Source organism: Chiloscyllium punctatum, chromosome 12, assembly GCF_047496795.1.
Source record: "Chiloscyllium punctatum isolate Juve2018m chromosome 12, sChiPun1.3, whole genome shotgun sequence".
NCBI classification, from domain to species: Eukaryota; Metazoa; Chordata; class Chondrichthyes; order Orectolobiformes; family Hemiscylliidae; genus Chiloscyllium; species Chiloscyllium punctatum.
Window position 1 is genome coordinate 3271955 of NC_092750.1, and position 19534 is coordinate 3291488.

Here is a 19534-nt window from a genome sequence, read left to right on the forward strand (position 1 = left end):
GAGAGAGAGAGAGCGTGAGAGAGAGAGAGCGTGAGAGAGAGAGAGCGTGAGAGAGAGAGAGCGTGAGAGAGAGAGAGCGTGAGAGAGAGAGAGCGTGAGAGAGAGAGAGCGTGAGAGAGAGAGAGCGTGAGAGAGAGAGAGCGTGAGAGAGAGAGAGCGTGAGAGAGAGAGAGCGTGAGAGAGAGAGAGCGTGAGAGAGAGAGAGCGTGAGAGAGAGAGAGCGTGAGAGAGAGAGAGCGTGAGAGAGAGAGAGCGTGAGAGAGAGAGAGCGTGAGAGAGAGAGAGCGTGAGAGAGAGAGAGCGTGAGAGAGAGAGAGCGTGAGAGAGAGAGAGAGCGTGAGAGAGAGAGAGCGTGAGAGAGAGAGAGAGCGTGAGAGAGAGAGAGCGTGAGAGAGAGAGAGCGTGAGAGAGAGAGAGCGTGAGAGAGAGAGAGCGTGAGAGAGAGAGAGCGTGAGAGAGAGAGAGCGTGAGAGAGAGAGAGCGTGAGAGAGAGAGCGTGAGAGAGAGAGAGCGTGAGAGAGAGAGAGCGTGAGAGAGAGAGAGCGTGAGAGAGAGAGAGCGTGAGAGAGAGAGAGCGTGAGAGAGAGAGAGCGTGAGAGAGAGAGAGCGTGAGAGAGAGAGAGCGTGAGAGAGAGAGAGCGTGAGAGAGAGAGAGCGTGAGAGAGAGAGAGCGTGAGAGAGAGAGAGCGTGAGAGAGAGAGAGCGTGAGAGAGAGAGAGCGTGAGAGAGAGAGAGCGTGAGAGAGAGAGAGCGTGAGAGAGAGAGTGAGAGTGAGCGTGAGAGTGAGCGTGAGAGAGAGAGAGTGTGAGAGAGAGAGAGAGAGAGAGAGAGAGAGAGAGAGAGAAGCGAGCTGCCAGGCTGCAACAGAGAAAGGGTTTCACTCTCTCTGCAGTGAAGTAATCAAAATCTGGAAGATGGCTGCTATTCTCTCTTACCAGTTGTCTTTAACCAGTGACTAACCGACTGATTAGTTAGTGAGCCAACTGAAACATGTCAGTAGTTGAGAATTTACAACAAATCATTTGGAGACAATAGGAATTTCGATGTCCAGATGGACCTGGGTGAATACAAGGATGCATTAAATCCTGTGGATTGATGCTATTGAATGTGTTTCTTCAGTAACTTTTCCTTCATCAAAAACATCCGTGTTTGTTGTTTGATTGTGTCTGTAGATGTATGAATTAAAGAAGAGGATTAAAGTTTTAGTTACTAGAGTTACAGTGGAACCTCGATTATCCAGCATTTGTTTATCTGAATTTCGGATTGTCCAGCAAGACTGCAAGGTCCGGATGCTTGGCTAAATTATGTTATCCAAACGAAATACTCCCTGCCTATGTCGTTCAGATAATCGAAGTTCCTCTGTATATGTTTTGTTTGCCTGAGGTTAAAATGATTAATAAATTTAATCAATTTAAATTTTTTAATTTTCTGAAGTGTGTCATATCAGAGAGTACAAGCTGTTCTGGAATAATCATCTTTGTTAAGTGCTAACAATAATATCAACATTGGAATGAGGAGATAGCCAGCAAATGTTGGCCGTGGGAACTCTGCCTCATCACCATCAGCAGAGAGAATGGGAATGACAATGCACCGAATGGTTGCCTCTCAGTCTATCTGGCTCCGAAGTAAATGCCACCTACCTCCTGGTCTTCATCTCTCTCACGCTCTGTATGATTGCTTCTGTAGGCTGCCAAAGTCTGGTCCCACCAGGCAGGGTCAACACGGTGTTTCCTCGTCACGGTCATCCAAGCCCCATCGTATCTCTGGGTGACGTCTCTCACACAATTCTCGTTGTCAAAGCTGATGATGTAGGAGAATGGTTTGGAAGCATATTTAGCACAGAGTTCCGGCTGGTTCACAGTGTTGCGTACACAGTCAACTGCTACCCACTTCTTCTCTATCTCTGCATAGACCTCAATCCATTGATCGGAGTCTTTTGAATTCAGGGACACCTCCCTAATCATTCTTCCACCTCTGCTGTTGGCTTTGGCTTTGTTGGAGTTTGAAGACCTTCTCTTACAGGGTTTGGTTTTCCCTGGAGTGTTCTCAAAATCATCTTCCTCACTGTCCTCACACTTGGGAGTCCTAAAGATTGAAGACTCTACTGCTTGCTTGCCTTGGGGAGACTTCATTTGTGAAGAGATTCTCTTGCCCTTCTTATCTCCATCGGAATAACTGTTAGAATCAGAACCATTGCCAACCTCAAAATCAGAATCGCTCTCATCATCGCCTTCAGTGTCCTCTTCCTTGTAACATACTTTTGAGGCTACTCTCCTTCTACGCTCATTCTTTGGCCTTGGAGAGACAGATGTTTTAGATAGTGGGCACTCCTCATCCTCAAATCCAGATTCAGCAGAACCTCTGTCAAGAGTTTTGTCAGTTTTAGTTCTCCTTCTAGCATTTCCCCCACTGTTTGCACGTTCTGCAGGGTTCCTTTTCGATGCTGGCCGAGACTTGCCTTCTCGTTCAGTCAACAGCTTCACTGCACCATCTTGCTCCCTCTCCAGTTTAACTACGACTCCTCCGTTTGCTCCTTTCTCAGGCACACACTCTTGTTTAGTGTCTGGGACCGAGTGACCAACTTTCTGGGAATTATCTTTAGATTTGCTGCCCCTCACGTTCTTCTAAAGTAGAAGAGACAAAAGATTTTAGAGTCGAGACCAAGTTCAGTTGCACATTTCATAACTCAAAGCTGGCGGGCTCAAGTCTTAACATTGCCAGAATGTGGCTGGAACAACTGCAAACCTTAGACTCTGCTCATAGTTTCTCTGGGACAATTGGTGTTGGTGATAGAGGACAGCTGAGCAGAGGCACAAAGGGAGTTGCATTGTGGTGTAAAGGCTGTAGAGGGGGTCCCTTATTGGTACAGCTTTGGAATGGTGGTCCACAACTCTAGGCTGTCCCCAGCGTTCCCTCTAAGCTTCATGTATGGAGCTAGACAGCAATTGGGAATGGGATGCTCAGGAAGCAAAGAGTCTGCACATAATTATGTGCACATGCATGGCGAAGTTCAGCAAACAGAAAGTAAAGGGAACTTCTTAAAAAATTCATTGATAAAACATGGATGTCACTGCACTTGACCTGCATTTATTGTCCATTCACAATTACCCTGTAGTTGGGGGATGGTGATGAGCTACTTCCTTGAACTACAGTGGTCCATTTGGCAGCAGCACACCACAATGCTGTCAGGTTTGGAGTTATAGGACTTTAAGACCATAAGATAGAAGAGCAGATGCAGGCCATTCAGTGAGATCACAGCTGACCCAATAACCCTCAACTTCACATTCCTGTCTTTTTCCACACAACCCTCGATTCTGTTATGATTAAAAAAAATCTCTCAGTCTTGAATGTACTTAACAACCTAGCCTCAACAGCCCTTTGTGGTGAAGAATTCCACAGATTTACTACCCTCAGAGAAGAAATTCCTCTTTGTTTCGGTCTTAAATTGGCAACCCTTTATTTTGAGATGATGCCCTCTGGTCCTACACTCTCCCATAAGGGTAAACAACTTTTCTGCATTTCCCCTGTCAAGCCCTCTAACGATCTTATATATTTCAATAAGATCACCTCTCATTCTTCTAAACCGACTCAACTCTCATCATAAGAAGATCCTTCCATACCATTCCATCAGGGAAAATAAGCCAATTGAATCTTCTCTAGACTGCCTCCGATGCCAGTATGTCTTACTTTAGATCAGAGATACAACTGTTCGCAGTATCCCAGCTGAGCTCTGACGAGTGCCTTGTACAGTTTTAGCAAATCCTCCCTACTTTTATACTCCTTTCCCTTTGAAATAAAGGCTAGCATTCTATTTGCCTTCCCGATTACCTGCTGAACCTGGATGCTGGCTTTTTGTGATCCGGGGGGAGGCAATGGCCAAGTGGTATTATCACTTGACTGTTAAATTCAGAGACCAAATTAATCTTCTGTGGACCTGGGCTCGAATCCCACCACGGCAGATGGTGGAATTTGGACTCAACAAACAAAAGTAAAATCTGGAATTAAGACTCTTATGATGACTGAATTGATTGTTGGAAAAAACCCATCTGGGTCACTAATGTCCTTTAGGGAAGGAATCAGCCAACCTTACCTGGTCTGGCCAACATGTGACTCCAGACCCACAGAAATGTGGTTGACTCTTAACTGCCCTCTGGGCAATTAGGGATGGGTAATATATGCTGCATAGTGACAGCCTCATCGAAGGAATGAATTTTTTTAAATTGTGAGGATTCAAATCTCTCTGTTCGACATCTTTCTGTGATCTTTTTCTATTTAAATAATATTCAGCCCTTCTATTCTTCCTGTCAAATGCATAAGCTCATATTTCCCCACATTATATTCCATGTCTTCAAGTTCTTGCCCACTCACTTCACCTGTTTATATACCTCAACAGGCTCCTAGTGTCATCTTCACCATTTGTCTTTATCCTTATTTTTGTGTCATCTGTAAATTTGATGATAGTACATTCACTTTCCCCATCTCAGTCATTAATACACATGACAAATTATTGTGCCCCCCCCCCCCCCCCCAATGACTAATTCCTGTAGCACTCCTCTAGATACAGGTTGCCTTTATGGGCAGCATGGTGGCTTAGTGGTTAGCACTGCTGCCTCACAGCGCCAGGGACCCAGGTTCAATTCTACCCTCGGGCAGCTGCCTGTGTGGAGTCTACACATTCTCCCAGTGTCTGCATGAGTTTCCTCCTAGTCCTCTGGTTTCTCCCCACAATCTAAAGATGTACAGGTTAGGTGGATTGCTATGCTAAATTTCCCATAGGGATCATGGATGTACAGGTTAGGTGGATTAGCCATGGGAAATGTAGGGTTACAGGGAAATGGTAGGGAGATGGGTCTGGATGGGATACTCTCCAGAGGGATGGTGTGGACTTGTTGGGCTGAATGGCCTGTTTCTACACTGTAGGGATTTTGTAATTCATTCTGAATTCCCCTATACCCCAATATTCTGTCTTCTATTAGTTAGCCGATCTTCTATCTATGCAAATATACTATCTCCAACGCCAGGAGCTCTTTAAGCCTAATGTGTGGTACCCTATCAAACCCCTTCTGAAAATCCAAGTATATGAAACCACTGCTTCCACTTAATCTATCCTGCTTGCTACCCCTTCAAATAGTTCCAATAAATTTGTCAGCTATGATTTCCCCTTGATGACCTCTAAATGCTTAACCTCTTGAGATTTTCTCATTAACAGATGTTAAGCTAACTGGCCTACAGCACTTGTTTCTTTTTGTCAACCTCCTTTTCCAATCCTCTGGCACTTTTCCAGAATCTAAGAATTCCTGCAAGATTACTTCCAGTACATCCACTGTCTCTGGAGCTACTCCCTTTAATATCCCAGAATGCATCCCATTAGGTCCAAAGCTTTGGTCAGCCTTATGGAAGATTACAATCAGTGTTTGATTCTTTGAAGTACTAGTCTCGCCACACGACTGTGGATAGCATCAGTAAGGGCCAAGGAGAGGAGGTGGAGTCAGTCATGCTGTGACAGCTTCCACAGTGGATTAGCCCACTGACCCTATCACAGCATTCAAAGAATGATGACAGAGTTGGCAAAGAGTAACTGGGTATCAAAAAGCACCTCTGTAGACAGAGCGAAGAGGAAATCTGCAACTGTCTGTCTTGCCCAAATCATTTTGAACGTGAGGGTCAATTAGAGTTCAGCTAGGGAAGTGGGCTGAGAAATGGCAAATGGAGTTTAATATATCTAAGTGCAGGGTCTTGTATTTTGGAAAAACAAACAAGGTAGGAGTTTCATGGGGAATGGTAGGGTCTTCAGGAATGTAGTGGAACAGAAGGACCTTGGAATTCAGGTGCATGGTTCTCTGAAAGTGGAGTCCCAGGTAGACAGGGCAGCGAAGGCGGCATTTGACACACTGGCCTTCATCAGTCAGGGCACTGAGTATAGAAGTTGGGAAGTTATGTTACAGTTGCACAGGACATTGGTGAGGCCACACTTGGAGGATTGTGTTCAGTTTTGGTCACCTTGCTATGGGAAGGATGTTATTAAACTGGAAAGAGTGCAGGAGAAATTTACAAGGATGTTGCCAGGTCTCAAGGGTTTGAGTTACAGGGAGAGGTTGGACAAGCTAGGACTTTTTTCTTTAGAGCATAGGAGACTGAGGGGGGATCTTATGAAAGTGAATACGATCATGAGAGGCATGGACAGGATGAATGCACTCAGTGTTTTTCCCAGGGTTGGGGAATCGAGCACTAGAGGGCATCAGTTTAAGGTTAGAGGGGAAAGAATAAAAGGGAACCTGAGGGGCAACCTTTCTTTTAAACACAGAGGGTAGCATGGACATGGAATGAACTGTCAGCAGAAATGGTTGAGGTGGGTACGTTAACAACGTTTAAAAGACATTTGAACACATACATCGATAGGAAGTATTTACAAGGATATGGGCCCAGTGCAGGGAAATGGGGTTAGTGTGGATGGACATTTTCGTCGGCATGGACCAGTTTGGGCCAAAGGGCTTGTCTCCGTGCTGTAGGATTTTGACTCTATGAAATTTCGAAACGGAGGTTGCTAGATTTTTGTTGAGCAGAAATTTGAGAGTTTGTGGAATCAAGGCAGGTGCATAGTTTTAAGATGCAGATCACCCAATGATTGTTTGGTGTAATCTCCTCCTGTTCCTAAGAGGCCGAGGAAAAAAAATGAAGTGATCATAATCAGATTGATTTCTTACCGCTTTCAAATTTTCTTTAAATGGAACAGGTTGAAATGAAATCACAAGCCGTGATGCCATGGCCAGAGTCCGAAGGATGATTAGAAACAACTGTTAAAACAAAATCAGATCGTTAAATGAGAATTGAGAAATACAACAGCACACAAATATCAAAGAAGGTCAAACAATTCAATTCCTTTCAATGTTTAAGATTGCTCACGAAATTACATCCCTCCAGGAGAGAGCGCGAGTGAGAGAGCGAGAGAGAAAAAATGAGAGAGCGAGCGAGAGAGCGAGGGAGAGCGAGCGAGGGAGAGAGAGAGCGAGAGAGAGAGAACAGAGCACTGAAGGAGAGCACATGGCCTTGGAACAAAAGAGAGGAACAACAGACAAAAAGAAATGACTGAAAGAGTCACAGAAACAGGTCCTTTGGCTCAACATATCCATATCAATCAGGTTTCCTAAACTCAATTAGTCCCATTTGCTTGCATTTGGCCCATAAACCTCTACACTTTTCCTATTTGTGTACCTGTTCCAAATGTCTTTTAGATGTTATAATTGTGCCCGTCTCTGCCACTTCCTCTGGCAGCTCATTCCATACACGCACCACCCTCTTGATAGAAAAAGTCATCCATCAGGTCCATTTCAAATCTTTCCCCTCTCACCTTAAATCCATACCCTCTAGTTTTGGACTCCCCTACCCTGGGGAAAAGATCTTAGCTATTTACCCTATCTGTGCCTCTCACAATTTTATGAACTTTTAAGGTTACCCCTCAGCCTCCTACACTTCAGGGAAAAAAGTTCCAGCCTCTCCTTATAAGTCTAACCCTCCAGTCTCAATAGCATCCTTGTGAATACTTTTTTTACATCCTTTCCAGTTTAAGGGCATGTTTTCTCCAGCATGGCGATGGAGGAAATAAAATGAGGTGCGGAAGGTTGAGGTGAAAAATGGGAGAGAACGAAGGTGGCGAGAGAGAAAATGTGTGAAAGGACAAAAGAGACAGAGAGAGAGAGAGAGAGAGAGAGAGAGAGAGAGAGAGAGAAAACCAACAGGGAATGAGATTGGGAAACTGTGTGTGACGAAGAGAGCAAGAGAAAAAGAGTGAGAGCTGAAAAGAGAGAGGAAGAAAGGAGAGATGGAGAAAGGCAGACAAAGAAGGAGGGAAAGAAAGACAGATTAAGAGGGAAATAAGGAGAGAGAGGATGGAGGGAGACAGGAGAGAGGTAGTTGGAATAAAGGATTGAATTTTCCCTGGGTCTGATTGGCTAATTTGTTTCAGTGTTTCTATGGTTGCAGTTAATAGATGCTTCAGCCACAAAGTTGATATTTTAAAACACTTTTTTTTTCCCCTTGGAATGTGAGCATCACTGGCAGGGCCAATGTTTTTTTTTGCCTGTCCCTAATTGCCTTCAAGACATTGGTGTTGAACCATTTTCTTGAACTGCTGCATCTTTCTGTAGTGGGACGGAACAGTGTGACTGGGCCAAATGGCCACTTTAGAGGACAGTTCTGAAATATGGAAGATAGGAGCAGGAGTAGGCTATTTCAGCCATTGAGAGCGTGCTCTGCCATTCAATGGCTTTAGAGGGTTACAAGGTAGCTAGGACGGAACTGAAGAATGGATTTAGGAGAGCTAGAAGGGAACAAGAAAAAGCTTTAGTGGGTAGGATTAAGGAAAACCCTAAGGCGTTCTACTCTTATGTGAGGAACAGGAGGATGGCCTGAGTGAGGGTAGGGCCGACCCGGGATAGTGGAGGGAACTTGCGCCTGGAGTTGAAGGAGGTAGAGGAGGTCCTTAATGCTTCAGTATTCACTACTGAGAGGGATCTTGACATTTCTGAGGACAGTGTGAAGCAGGCTGACGAGCTCGGACAGATTGATGATAGGAAGGAGGCTGTGCTGAAAATTTTGAAAAACATAAGGATAGATAAATCCCCTGGGCTAGGCGGGATATAGAGCAGCAGGTCAGGCAGCATCAAAGGAGTCGGACAATCGACGTTTCGGGCATAAGCCCTTCTTCCCAAAACATCGATTCTCCTACTCCTTTGATGCTGCCTGACCTGCTGCGCTTTTCCAGCAACACACTTTTAAGCTCTGATTTCCAGCATCTGCAGTCCTCACTTTCTCCCAGGCAGGATCTATCCTAGGTTACTACAGGAAGCGATGGAAGAGAGTACTGCCAGATGATTGGAGGTTGGCAAACATTAATCCCTTGTTCAAGAAAGGGAATGGGATAAACCTGGTAATTACAGACCAGCCAGTCATTCCTGATGAAGGGCTTTTGCCCGAAACATGAATTTTACTGCTCCTCGGATGCTGCCTGAACTGCTGTGCTTTTCCAACACCACTCTAATCCAGAATCTGGTTTCCAGCATCTGCAGTCATTATTTTTACCCAGTCAGTCTTACGTCAAGGTGGGCAAAGTATTGGAGCGGATTCTGAGAGACAGGCTTTATGATTACTTGGAAAACCATGTAGCTTGATTAGAGATAGCATGGCTTTGTGAGGGGCAGGTCATACCTCACACATCTTACTGAATTCTTTGAGGATGTGGTAAAACATGTTGATGAAGGTAGAGTACTGGATGTGGTACGCATGGATTTTAGCAAGACATTTAATAAAGTTCCCCATGGTGGGCTTATTCAGAAAGAGGAGGCATGGAATACAGGGAAACCTGTCTGTCTGGATACAGAATTGGCTGACCCATAGAAGACTTTAGGTAGGTTGGAAGTATTCAGTCTGGAGTTCGGTGACTTGTGGGACATATGCTGATTGTGATTTTTATAAATGACTTGGATGAGCAAGTAGAAGGGTGGGTTAGTACGTTTGCCAATGACATGAAGATTGGTGGAGTTGTGGATAGTGTGGAGGGCTGTTGTAGACTGCAACAAGACATTGACAGGATGCAGAGCTGGGCTGAGAAGTGGCAGATGGAGTTCAACCTGGAAAAGTGTGAAGTGATCAAAAGGTCAAATTAGGTTTCAGGGTTAAAGTCAGGATTCTTAGCAGTGTGGAGGAACAGAGGGATCTTGGGTCCATGTCCATAGATCCCTCAAAGTTGCCACCCAGATTGAGGTTGTTAAGAAGGCATATGGTGCGTTGGCTTTCATTAGCAGGAGGAATGAATTTAAGAGCCACAAGGTTATGCTGCAGCTCTATGGAGACATGATTAGACCATACTTGGAATATTGTGTTCAGTTCGGGTCTCCTCATTATGGGAAAGATTAGATTAGATTAGATTACAGTGTGGAAACAGGCCCTTCGGCCCAACAAATCCACACCGACCCACCGAAGCGCAAACCACCCATACCCCTACAATTACCCCTTACCTAACACTACGGACAATTTAGCATGGCCAATTCACCTGACCTGGACACTTTTGGACTGTGGGAGGAAACCGGAGCACCTGGAGGAAACCCACGCAGACACGGGAAGAAAGTGCAAACTCCACACAGTCAGTCGCTTGAGGTGGGAATTGAACCAGGGTCTCTGGCGCTGTGAGGCAGCAGTGCTAACCACTGTGCCGCCCAAGATGTGGAAGCTTTAGAGATAGTGCAGAAGGGAATTACCAGGGTGCTTCCTGGACTGGAGGGCATATCTTATGAAGGAATGTCGAATGAGATAGGACTTTTCTCATTGGAGTGAAGAAGGATGAGAGGTGACTTGATAGAGGTGTACAAGATGATGAGAGGCATAGATTAGTACAACAAAAGGTTTGTAGGTTAGTCTGATCTTCAAGTTGGATCAAAGGTCGGCACAACACGGAGATCCGAAAGGCCTGTACTGTGCTGTACTGTTCTATGTTCAACATGATGGTGGCTGATCATTGAGCTCAATACCCCGATCCTGCCCTCTCACATCACCCTGAACCCTTTAGCCAGGAGAGCTTTATCTAACTCCCTGAAAATACGTAATGTCTTAGCCTCAACCACTTTCTGTGGTAGGGAATTCCTCAGGCTCACCACTCTCTGGGTGAAGAAATTTCTCCTTATCTCAGTCCTAGATGGTTTATCCTTTAACGATGACCCCTGGTTCAGGACTCCTCAAACACGAAGAACATCCTTCCTGCATCTAACCTGTTAGAATTTTATAGGTTTCTAAGAGATCCCCCTTCATTCTTCTAAACTCCAGTGCAATCCTAACTGAATCAATTTCTCCTCATATCAGTCCTGCCATCCCAGGGACCAGCCTGGTAAACCTTCACTGCATTCCTTCTGCAGCAACAACATTCCTCCTCAAATAACGAGACCAAAACTGTATACAATACCCCAGGTGTGGCCGCACCAATGCCCTGTATAACTGCAGCAAGACATAAAACAAAGAACTACGGATGCTAGAAATATGGAACAAAACAGAAATTGTTGGAGAGGTCCGCAAGTCAAGCAGCATCTTCGGAAAGAAAGCAGAGTCAACAGTTCAAGTCCAGTGACCCTTCTTCAGAAATGTTTCTGCTGAGTTTCTTTATCAATTTCTGTTTTTGTTGCAGCAAGCCACTCTTTTTAACTGCACTCAAACTCTCAGTATGAAGGCCGACATAGATTGCCTTCTCTAACCACCTTCTTAACCACACTGGTCTGCAGTCACGTATAGGCCAGACTGGGTAAGGACATATTTCCTAATCAATGAGCTGTGTTTAATGAAAATCAATGATCATTCACTGGATTATTTGAACAGAGGCCAGTATCCTGTCACCAAGTCACCCTTTATTAACATGTGCACAGTACATGGACTCTGACCAGCTAGCTCAGAGCCAGTCCCTAGAATGAGTAGACTCTCTGACAATTCTGTTTATTAATTTTTTTTATCTTTTTCATTCTTTTTTATCTACACTACCACCCAACAGCAGTAGTGCTTATTTTTCTCCTGTTTATCTGTCAGCCAGGGCTCCCTGATTGGCTCAGGTTAACAACCCCAGTAAATAAGATCCACCTGGCCCTCGTTCCAATCTCTACCGTCATCATTGTTGAGACTTGCTTTCAATTTTACATGTTATTGATTTATTAGGGGAGGCTGTGACATAGTGGTAACACCACTGGACGAGTAATCTACAGTCGCAAGGTAATATTCTGGGGACACTGGTTCAAATCCAACCATGACACATGGTGAAAATTTGAATTTAATTTAAAATAAACTCTGGAAGTAAAAATCTAGCCTAATGGTGATAACGTAACCACCGTCAATTAAAAATCCATCTGCTTCACTAATGTCCTTTCAGGAAGGAACGCTGCGGTCGATACCCAGTCAGAACTAACTCCAGACCCACAGCAAAGTGGTTGATTCCCAACTGCCCCCCCCCCCCCCCCACCAAAGACGTGTTCAGCATTTTTAGCCAATAAACTCCCCTGATGGGGTTTGAACACTTTTACTCAGCCTCAGCGTTATTAATCACGTGATATCACCACTACACCATCATTATCCTTAAATAAGTTCAGCATAATCTCCCTGCTCTTGTACTCTACGCCATTAATTATGAGGCCTAGAATACTGGGTAGGCTGTTGGAGGAGGAGAAGGGGAAGGGGCAGGAACGGGTCAAAGAGCCAGTGAGTCCAATTCATTTTGGACCCTGTTGAAGTGCACAGTCCAGGGAGATCAGAGATTCACCATTGCCAGTCACAGAAAATACACACATGAACCATTTCTTGCTCACTCCTTGTGGAACGGCTGCTGAATCTCCTCTTCAGCACCGTAGACAGAGAGTCCGCCTCATCGTTGGGGAGAGAAGTGTCAATCTCAAACGATGACACAAACCTGCAAATGGAAAAGAAGAGACCACAGATACTGAGCAGCGACACCAGAGGAACAAAGCTGAAATGAAACCCTTGTTCTCCCATCTCAGACCGAACACCTCACAGAGTCCAATTTGTTTCTATTCATGAAAGAGAAGGAGCAATGTTCCCTCTAAGCTGTACAGTGCTGCTCAGAGAGCCCTTGGAGACCCACATAGCCACAGGAAAGTTTATATTCAATTTGATTTATTACTGTCACATGTACTGAGGTACAGTGAAAAGTGTTATCTTACATGCTTTATAGGCAGAAGGAACAGAGGAGGCCATTCAGTCCCTTAAACTCCTATCTCTATTTAATTCGAACATGGTCAATCTATATTTGCAACTCCATTAATCCAACTGTCAAACCAAATCCACAATGCCCACCCATCTCCTTTGTCAATTTTTTCCTAATCTCAACAAGTTTTTGAGAAGTGTCCTGAGTTTCCATTCGTTCAATATCACAGTGGGAGGAGGGATATTCACTAACAGGAGAAGTGGATTTGACAGGAACCAAGTATGTTAAAATGTATTAGTAAAAACGCTCATCACACCAAACCTCAGTATAACCAGTCACGTATTGAGTAAAAATCCCTCAAATATTAAAATTCTTAAATCCATTTACAAATCCCTCATGAGCCTTGTTGCTCCCTATCTCACTGAGTTCTGCCAAGTCCACAATTCTCTGTGATGTCTGGAAAATTCCGATCCAGGTTTTGAGTATCACCAATCAATCCCTTCACCTCACTCCTTTGCTCTTCTCCTTTTAACTTTAAATGCAAGCCTTTGGTTAACTTGGGAAGTGACAGGAAGGCCACTCTCATTGACTTACCAGTTGAGCAGTTTAGAGATGTATGGAATTTCTACACGGCCACCTGGCACCTTGGCAAGTGTGGCAGGTACCAGGGACAGCGCCAAGGCCTGAAGCTCTGGTTCATTGCACATCCTATTCCGGAACATACCGTTAGCCAACAGACACAGAAGATGCACCTGCAGAAAGAATAACAATCAAAACATAGTGAGAAAATTCACAAAGGGATGAGCAGGTAGGGAAAGAGTTAAGTTTAGGGTTGCTTGACAAAGGCTCAACTAGCATGACTTTGACCAGATAAGAACTTGTAGTAAACAGTGAGATGCTGGAGGCAAAGGTAGTGGTTTAACAAGGTAAAGAAATCCATTGTGTAATGCCAAACGATTTAATCTTTACTGTTGATGCTTGCTGATTGTAATGGTCATCCAATCAATATAGACATTGCCTTATTTGGATGCTACTCTCTGTAAGTGACTATATTATTCCTTCAGAATCTGCTGTTCGACAGAAGACCAAGAACTCATGTATTTGTGTTCATGGGCGATTGCTCTCTCGACATGGCTTGGAATAAAAGGTAAAGAAGGTAGCGCCATATTGGGTCTCGGAGTGTTTGCTTCGACTGATATGGCGATATGGAAATGGGACAACAATAGGAACAAAGAACAGGAGGTAAGCCATTCAGCCCTTCAAGCCCGATCCACCAGTCAATGGGGTCATGGTTGATCTGTGGCCTAACTCCAGACAACTGCTTTGGCCCATTTCCCTTAATACCTTCACTTAGCAAAAAAAAAATCTATCTCAGATGTAAAAACTGATCCACCATCTACTGCTACTTGTGGAGGAGAGTTCTTTGTAGGATCTCTCCCGAACGATCTGCCCCTAATTCTCAGACTGTGCCCTCTAGTTCCAGAATCCCAAACCAATGGAAATGGTTTATCTTTATCTTTGTCTACCCGGCCTTTTACTGTTAATATCCTGAATACTTTGATCAGATCATTTCTTAACCTTCAAGATTCTAGAGAAAACAGGCCTAATTTGTATAATCTCTCCTGATACCTGAACTTCAGGGGTTAAGTTATCATTCCTGTAAACCTACATTGTATTCCCTCCAAGGTGAGTATATCCTTCCTAAGGTGTGGTGCCCTGATTTTCTCTCAGTACACAGTAAAATATTAAAGTCTGCCAATGCAAGAATAGGCACAACATAATGATTATAGTTAAAAAAAGAGCTATTTGTCTCATCCAGTCTTTCAGTGCTCCTCCAGCCCTATCACCATATTCCTTTCTCCCTGGTGTATTTATTCAGCTTCCTCTTAAATGTTTCGACACTATCCTGTCCACCCGCTTCCTCTGGGAGTGAGGTCCACATTCTCCCCACTCTCCAGGTGAAGAGGGTGCTCCTGAATTTCCAGTTCATTACTGACTTAATAACATTTATGGCCCCTGATTCTGGTCTCCTCACAAGTGGAAAGATTGTCTCTGTATTTACTCTATCAGACCCTCTCAGTAATGGACGCCTCACTGGCGTCCTCAGCCAGGGATTGTCCCATCTGGGGTGAAGTCAGAGAACGACTTGGACTGAAGGGTCTGTTTCCGTGCTGTACATCTCCAAGTAAAAGAATTCCAATCAACATCGTCAATATTCTCTTTTCAAGAGAAAAGAGCCCCAACTTGTTCAATCCTCCCAGAAGATTATATAATGATACAGCAGAGATGTACAATGGGCTGAGGACACTGTATGAACAGAGTAGGAATGATGAGAGTATGCTATACGATCCCTTGAGCGTACAGCATTATTTAACAGATTCATGACTGATCTCATTGTGGCCTCAACTCTACTTCCTGCAAACCCCAATATGCTTTGGTTCATTGTTCATCACAAGTAACACATTCTGGGTATTGGTATAGATAGCAGGTTAGTGCCAATTCCCCATCGCAGAGAAAGATTGCCCTCCCCATTAAGCCCTTATCCAATTGTCTTTTGAAAGTTATTGTTGAATCTGCTTCCAATATCTTTCCACAGCACACACTACAACTCACTGCATAAGTAAATATTTCCTCATGTACACTCCAGCTGTTTTGAGAATTCTCTTCGATCTGTCCCTATCTGGTTACAGATCCTCCTGCCATTGGAAACAGTCACTCTACACTTGGGCTCTCTGTTATTCCAATGACAATAAATTATGGCCAGCCAGCAATACCCACTTTCCATAGATTTTAAAATTTGTTTTTAATTCACTCATGAGATGTGGGCATCACTGACTGGGCCAGCATTTATTGTCCATCCCTAGTTGCTTTTGAGACGAAGGAAGGTAGTGAGCTGCCTTCTTGAACCACTGCAGCCTAGGTGCCATAGGTACACCCACAATGCCCTGAGGGAGGGAGTTCCAGAAGTTTGATCCAGTGACAGTGAAGAAACGATGATATATTTCCAAGTTAGGGCTTGGAGGGGAACTTGCAGGGGGTGGTGTTCAGTTGACAGAACGCAGGCCAAAGGTTAAGGTTAGTTCCTCTGAGTGAGCCAAATATTTACAGATCAAGTCACTTTGCAAATCCCAAAAGTTCATTGTTAAAGTTCCAAATGTAAAGCACCATATCCTAGGTTCATGCACACACCTTGTGAATGTCAATGCGGAGGTTCCGAGTAAAACGGTTTATCATCCGACGTAGGTAATCCTCAAACTGAAGCTCTCTCTTCTCTCTGTACAGCATTAAACAGCGGACTTTTAGCATTACAGGACAAAACAAGGTTGGAAGTTTGATTCACCTAAATAGGTAAAAATCACAGAAAACTCACTCTTGCATTTCTATAGCACCTTTCACAGCCAGAGGTTTGCTCCACTGAAAGTGACACTCTCCCAAGTGCAGCCATCATGTTGTAATATATAAGCAACACAGCAGTCAATCTGCACACAGCAAGCTCCCACAAACTCCATTGTGATAATGGCCAGGTAATAAGAATATAAGAAATAGAAACTGGAGTAGGCCATTCAGCCCTTCAAGCCTGTCCTGGTATTCACCAAGATCATGGCTGATCTGCCCCATGTCTCAACTCCTCCTTTGTTCCAGCTCAGCATAATGAAGTAACACTTCAGTGATGTTGGTGAAGGGATCAAGGTTGGTCCTTTGCTCTTCAAACTAATGGCCCTTGTTTCATTTACAGCCACCCTACTGGGCAGACTGGAGTTTTTTTGTTTGGAGGGATGGGGTTGGTTGGTGGTGTTGAGATAGGAGGATGGAGTTAAACATCTCACTGAACATGTGGTTGTGCAGTGTGAACCCAGAGCCATGTTGATCAGAGAAACAGTTAAAATCATTAAGGGTTGAAGTGGGTGCATGTATTGAATGGGCTGTTCCGTGCAGAAGTCTGAATTTTCTCTGTTTAGTGTGTACCCTGCCTTGTCATGTCTCAGCAAAACAGTTGGAGTAATGGCCCAGAGTCATAGAGATCTACAGCACAGAAAAAGACCCTTTGGCCCATCATGTCCACGCCAGTCAAAAACAACCACCTAACTGGGCCCAAAGGCCTGTCTGTCTTGGTAATGCAAGTGCACACCTAAATAATTCTTAAATATGATGAGGATTTCAGCCATCCATCTTTCCAGGCAATGAGTTCCAGATTTCTACTAGCCTCTGGGTAAAAAAGGTTTTTCCAACATCCCCACTAAACATCCTGGCCCTTACCTTAAATCTATGCCTTGACAGTCATTGATCACTTCGTTCGGGGTAAAAATTCCTTCCTGTCCACTCTGTCTATGCCCCATATAATTTTGTTCCCATCGCAAACATGACCCCCTCAACCTTCTTTACTGTAAGGAAAACAACCCTAATCTGTCCAATCTCTCCTCATAACAGAAACTCTCCAGGCCCGAACTTTGCACTTAACTGCTGGCCCAGCATTTATTACCCATACCTCGTTGCCCCTTGAGAAGGTGGGGTGAGCTGCCTTCTTGAACCGCTGCAGTTCAAATGCTGTTGGTAGACCCATAATGCCCTTAGGGAGGGAGTTTCAGGATTTTGACTCAGAGACACTGAAGAAATGGCGATATATTTCCAAGTCATGGTGGGGAGTGGCTTGAAGGGGAACGATTAAAAGTAATGGAGAACACAGCCTTTGGCTGTCTAGATGGAAATGTCATGAGTTTTGAAGGTGGACAGGAGGAATGTGGAATCACCCACGATGGTGGAGCAGAGTTGAGGGGCCAAATGATGTGTTTCAGTTCCTATTGCTTCTGGTCTTATTTTCACTCTCTTTTGTGTGAAGTCCTACCTGACATCATTCCTGAACAACCTGATTTAATTTGAACATTGTAGCCCTTATCCTGGACTCCCCCTACTGAAATACAACAGCTGACAGTGCTGTATTTTATCAATACCGGCTTCTGCAGTGGGCAGTGGAGGCTCTCATTGTCTGATATAATCTAAAAAGATGCCGGAGACCTAATGGAATGAGGGAACAGATGACAGATATATTAGGAAACAGGTTTTTTTTAAAAAACTGGGTGTGAATTGATAAGGGGAGCTAGTAGTCAGTGTGATGTATATTTATAGAATGCAGTTAACAGAAATAAAACTTTCATATAAATGAGTGGATTCAGTTATCTTCTCATGTACAACAGGGAGAGCCAGATTTCTGTCTGGTGTGTTTCAGCTCAAGTTGTACTGACTCAGAGAGAGTGCTACCCACAAGGTGAAAAAGCAGCTGACAGGCTAAATTCTGATAATGACAGCAGTAAATTTGAAAAAGTGATTATTGGTCACAGACCTGCTCTCCCTCTTCTTGGCGTGTGCTGGACTTTCGATTTCAATCTCGAGTGGTTTTGCAGGGACGGTGGGTTCAGGAAAGGGAGAAGCAGATGGTTCTTCTGGCATAGAGGTCTGGAGCTCTGTTGGAGGTGGGAAAGAAAAGGATGATTAAATTCTGAGATACTTCATATCACTGGGCAGTCATTCAACATCAGTTAATGACTCAAGAACTTCAAGCAATGTTCACCTAAATGAACATGACTGTGAAACCATATTACCCCTCACTGTGACAGAAAGTAGGACAGTGACAGCATCAAACACTCACAGGACAGATACATCATAGGGTTAGACACAGAGTAAAGCTGCCTCTACTTGTCCCCATAAAACACTCCCAGGAGAGGGGCAGCACAATTTAGACATAGCATAAAGCTCCCTCTGCACCATTCCTACCGGACCTTCTCAGGACAGGGGGAGCACACAGTTAGATACAGAGTAAAGCTCCCTCTGCTCTTTTAAACAGACAGGTCATCTCCCTTGACACTATATCCATGAAACACTTACAATGCAGCATGTGGTTACATACAGAATAAAGCTCCCTCTGCACTGTACTCATTAAACACTCCCAGGACTGGAAGAACATAGAGTTAGATACAGAGCAAAACTCCCCATATTCTTTTAAACAGAAAGGAAAGCTTTCTCAACACCTCCCCCATCAAACACACCAGGAGAAGGACAGCCTGAGGTTTAGATACAGAATAAATCTCCCTCTACATTGTCACCATCAAACACTCCTAGGATGGGTTGGGTTTAGATCCAGTATAAAGCTCCCTATACATGTTTTTCTTTGAAACTGCATGCAAAGCTTCCTCTACTCTTCTTGTGGGTGGCACGGTGGCACAGTGGTTAGCACTGCTGCCTCACAGCGTTAGAGACCCGGGTCAATTCCCACCTCAGGCGACTGAATGTGTGGAGTTTGCACGTTCTCCCCGTGTCTGCGTGGGTTTCCTCCGGGTGCTCCGGTTTCCTCCCACAGTCCAAAGATGTGCAGGTCAGGTGAATTGGTCATTCTAAATTGCCCGTAGTGTTAGGTAAGGGGTAGATGTAGATGTAGGGGTATGGGTGGGTTGCGCTTCGGCGGGGCGGTGTGGACTTGTTGGGCCGAAGGGCCTGTTTCTACACCGTAAGTAATCTAATCAAACTAAAAGTAAAGCCTCCTTTATGCTGCCCTCCTCAAACACACCCTGGACAGGAGCAGCACAAGGTTAGATATGGAGTAAAGCTCCCCCTAATCACTTCACCTAGAAGTTACACTTCGGGACAGGTTAACAAATGCACTGCAAATTGAAACCAGGTTGAACGCTGAGAGATTTAATTGGCGGGTCAGGTAAAATTACATCGTATTAGTCTGTGATACCATTTGTTACCTTCCACTTCCTCCCACTCATCTTCACTGTCCTCTGTACTGTCTCCATCCTGGGAACTACTTTCTTTCTGCTGCTTTGCTGATTCCATCAACCTGAGGGAATT

The 19534-nt window shown here is 44.4% G+C and overlaps 1 protein-coding gene across 1 annotated transcript in view; it reads right to left on the reverse strand.

Annotated features, from left to right (window-relative positions):
• xpc (xeroderma pigmentosum, complementation group C) overlaps window positions 1-19534 on the reverse strand; it is a 43763-nt gene that overhangs the window by 15147 nt on the left and 9082 nt on the right. Inside the window, exons 3-9 of the mRNA XM_072581770.1 lie at window positions 19432-19523; window positions 18027-18147; window positions 15878-15962; window positions 13283-13440; window positions 12313-12433; window positions 6705-6794; window positions 1641-2624 (exon numbers count right to left, since the gene is read on the reverse strand). Of these exons, the coding sequence (XP_072437871.1) occupies window positions 1641-2624; window positions 6705-6794; window positions 12313-12433; window positions 13283-13440; window positions 15878-15962; window positions 18027-18147; window positions 19432-19523 (1651 nt within the window). The remainder of the gene's footprint in view (window positions 1-1640; window positions 2625-6704; window positions 6795-12312; window positions 12434-13282; window positions 13441-15877; window positions 15963-18026; window positions 18148-19431; window positions 19524-19534) is intronic.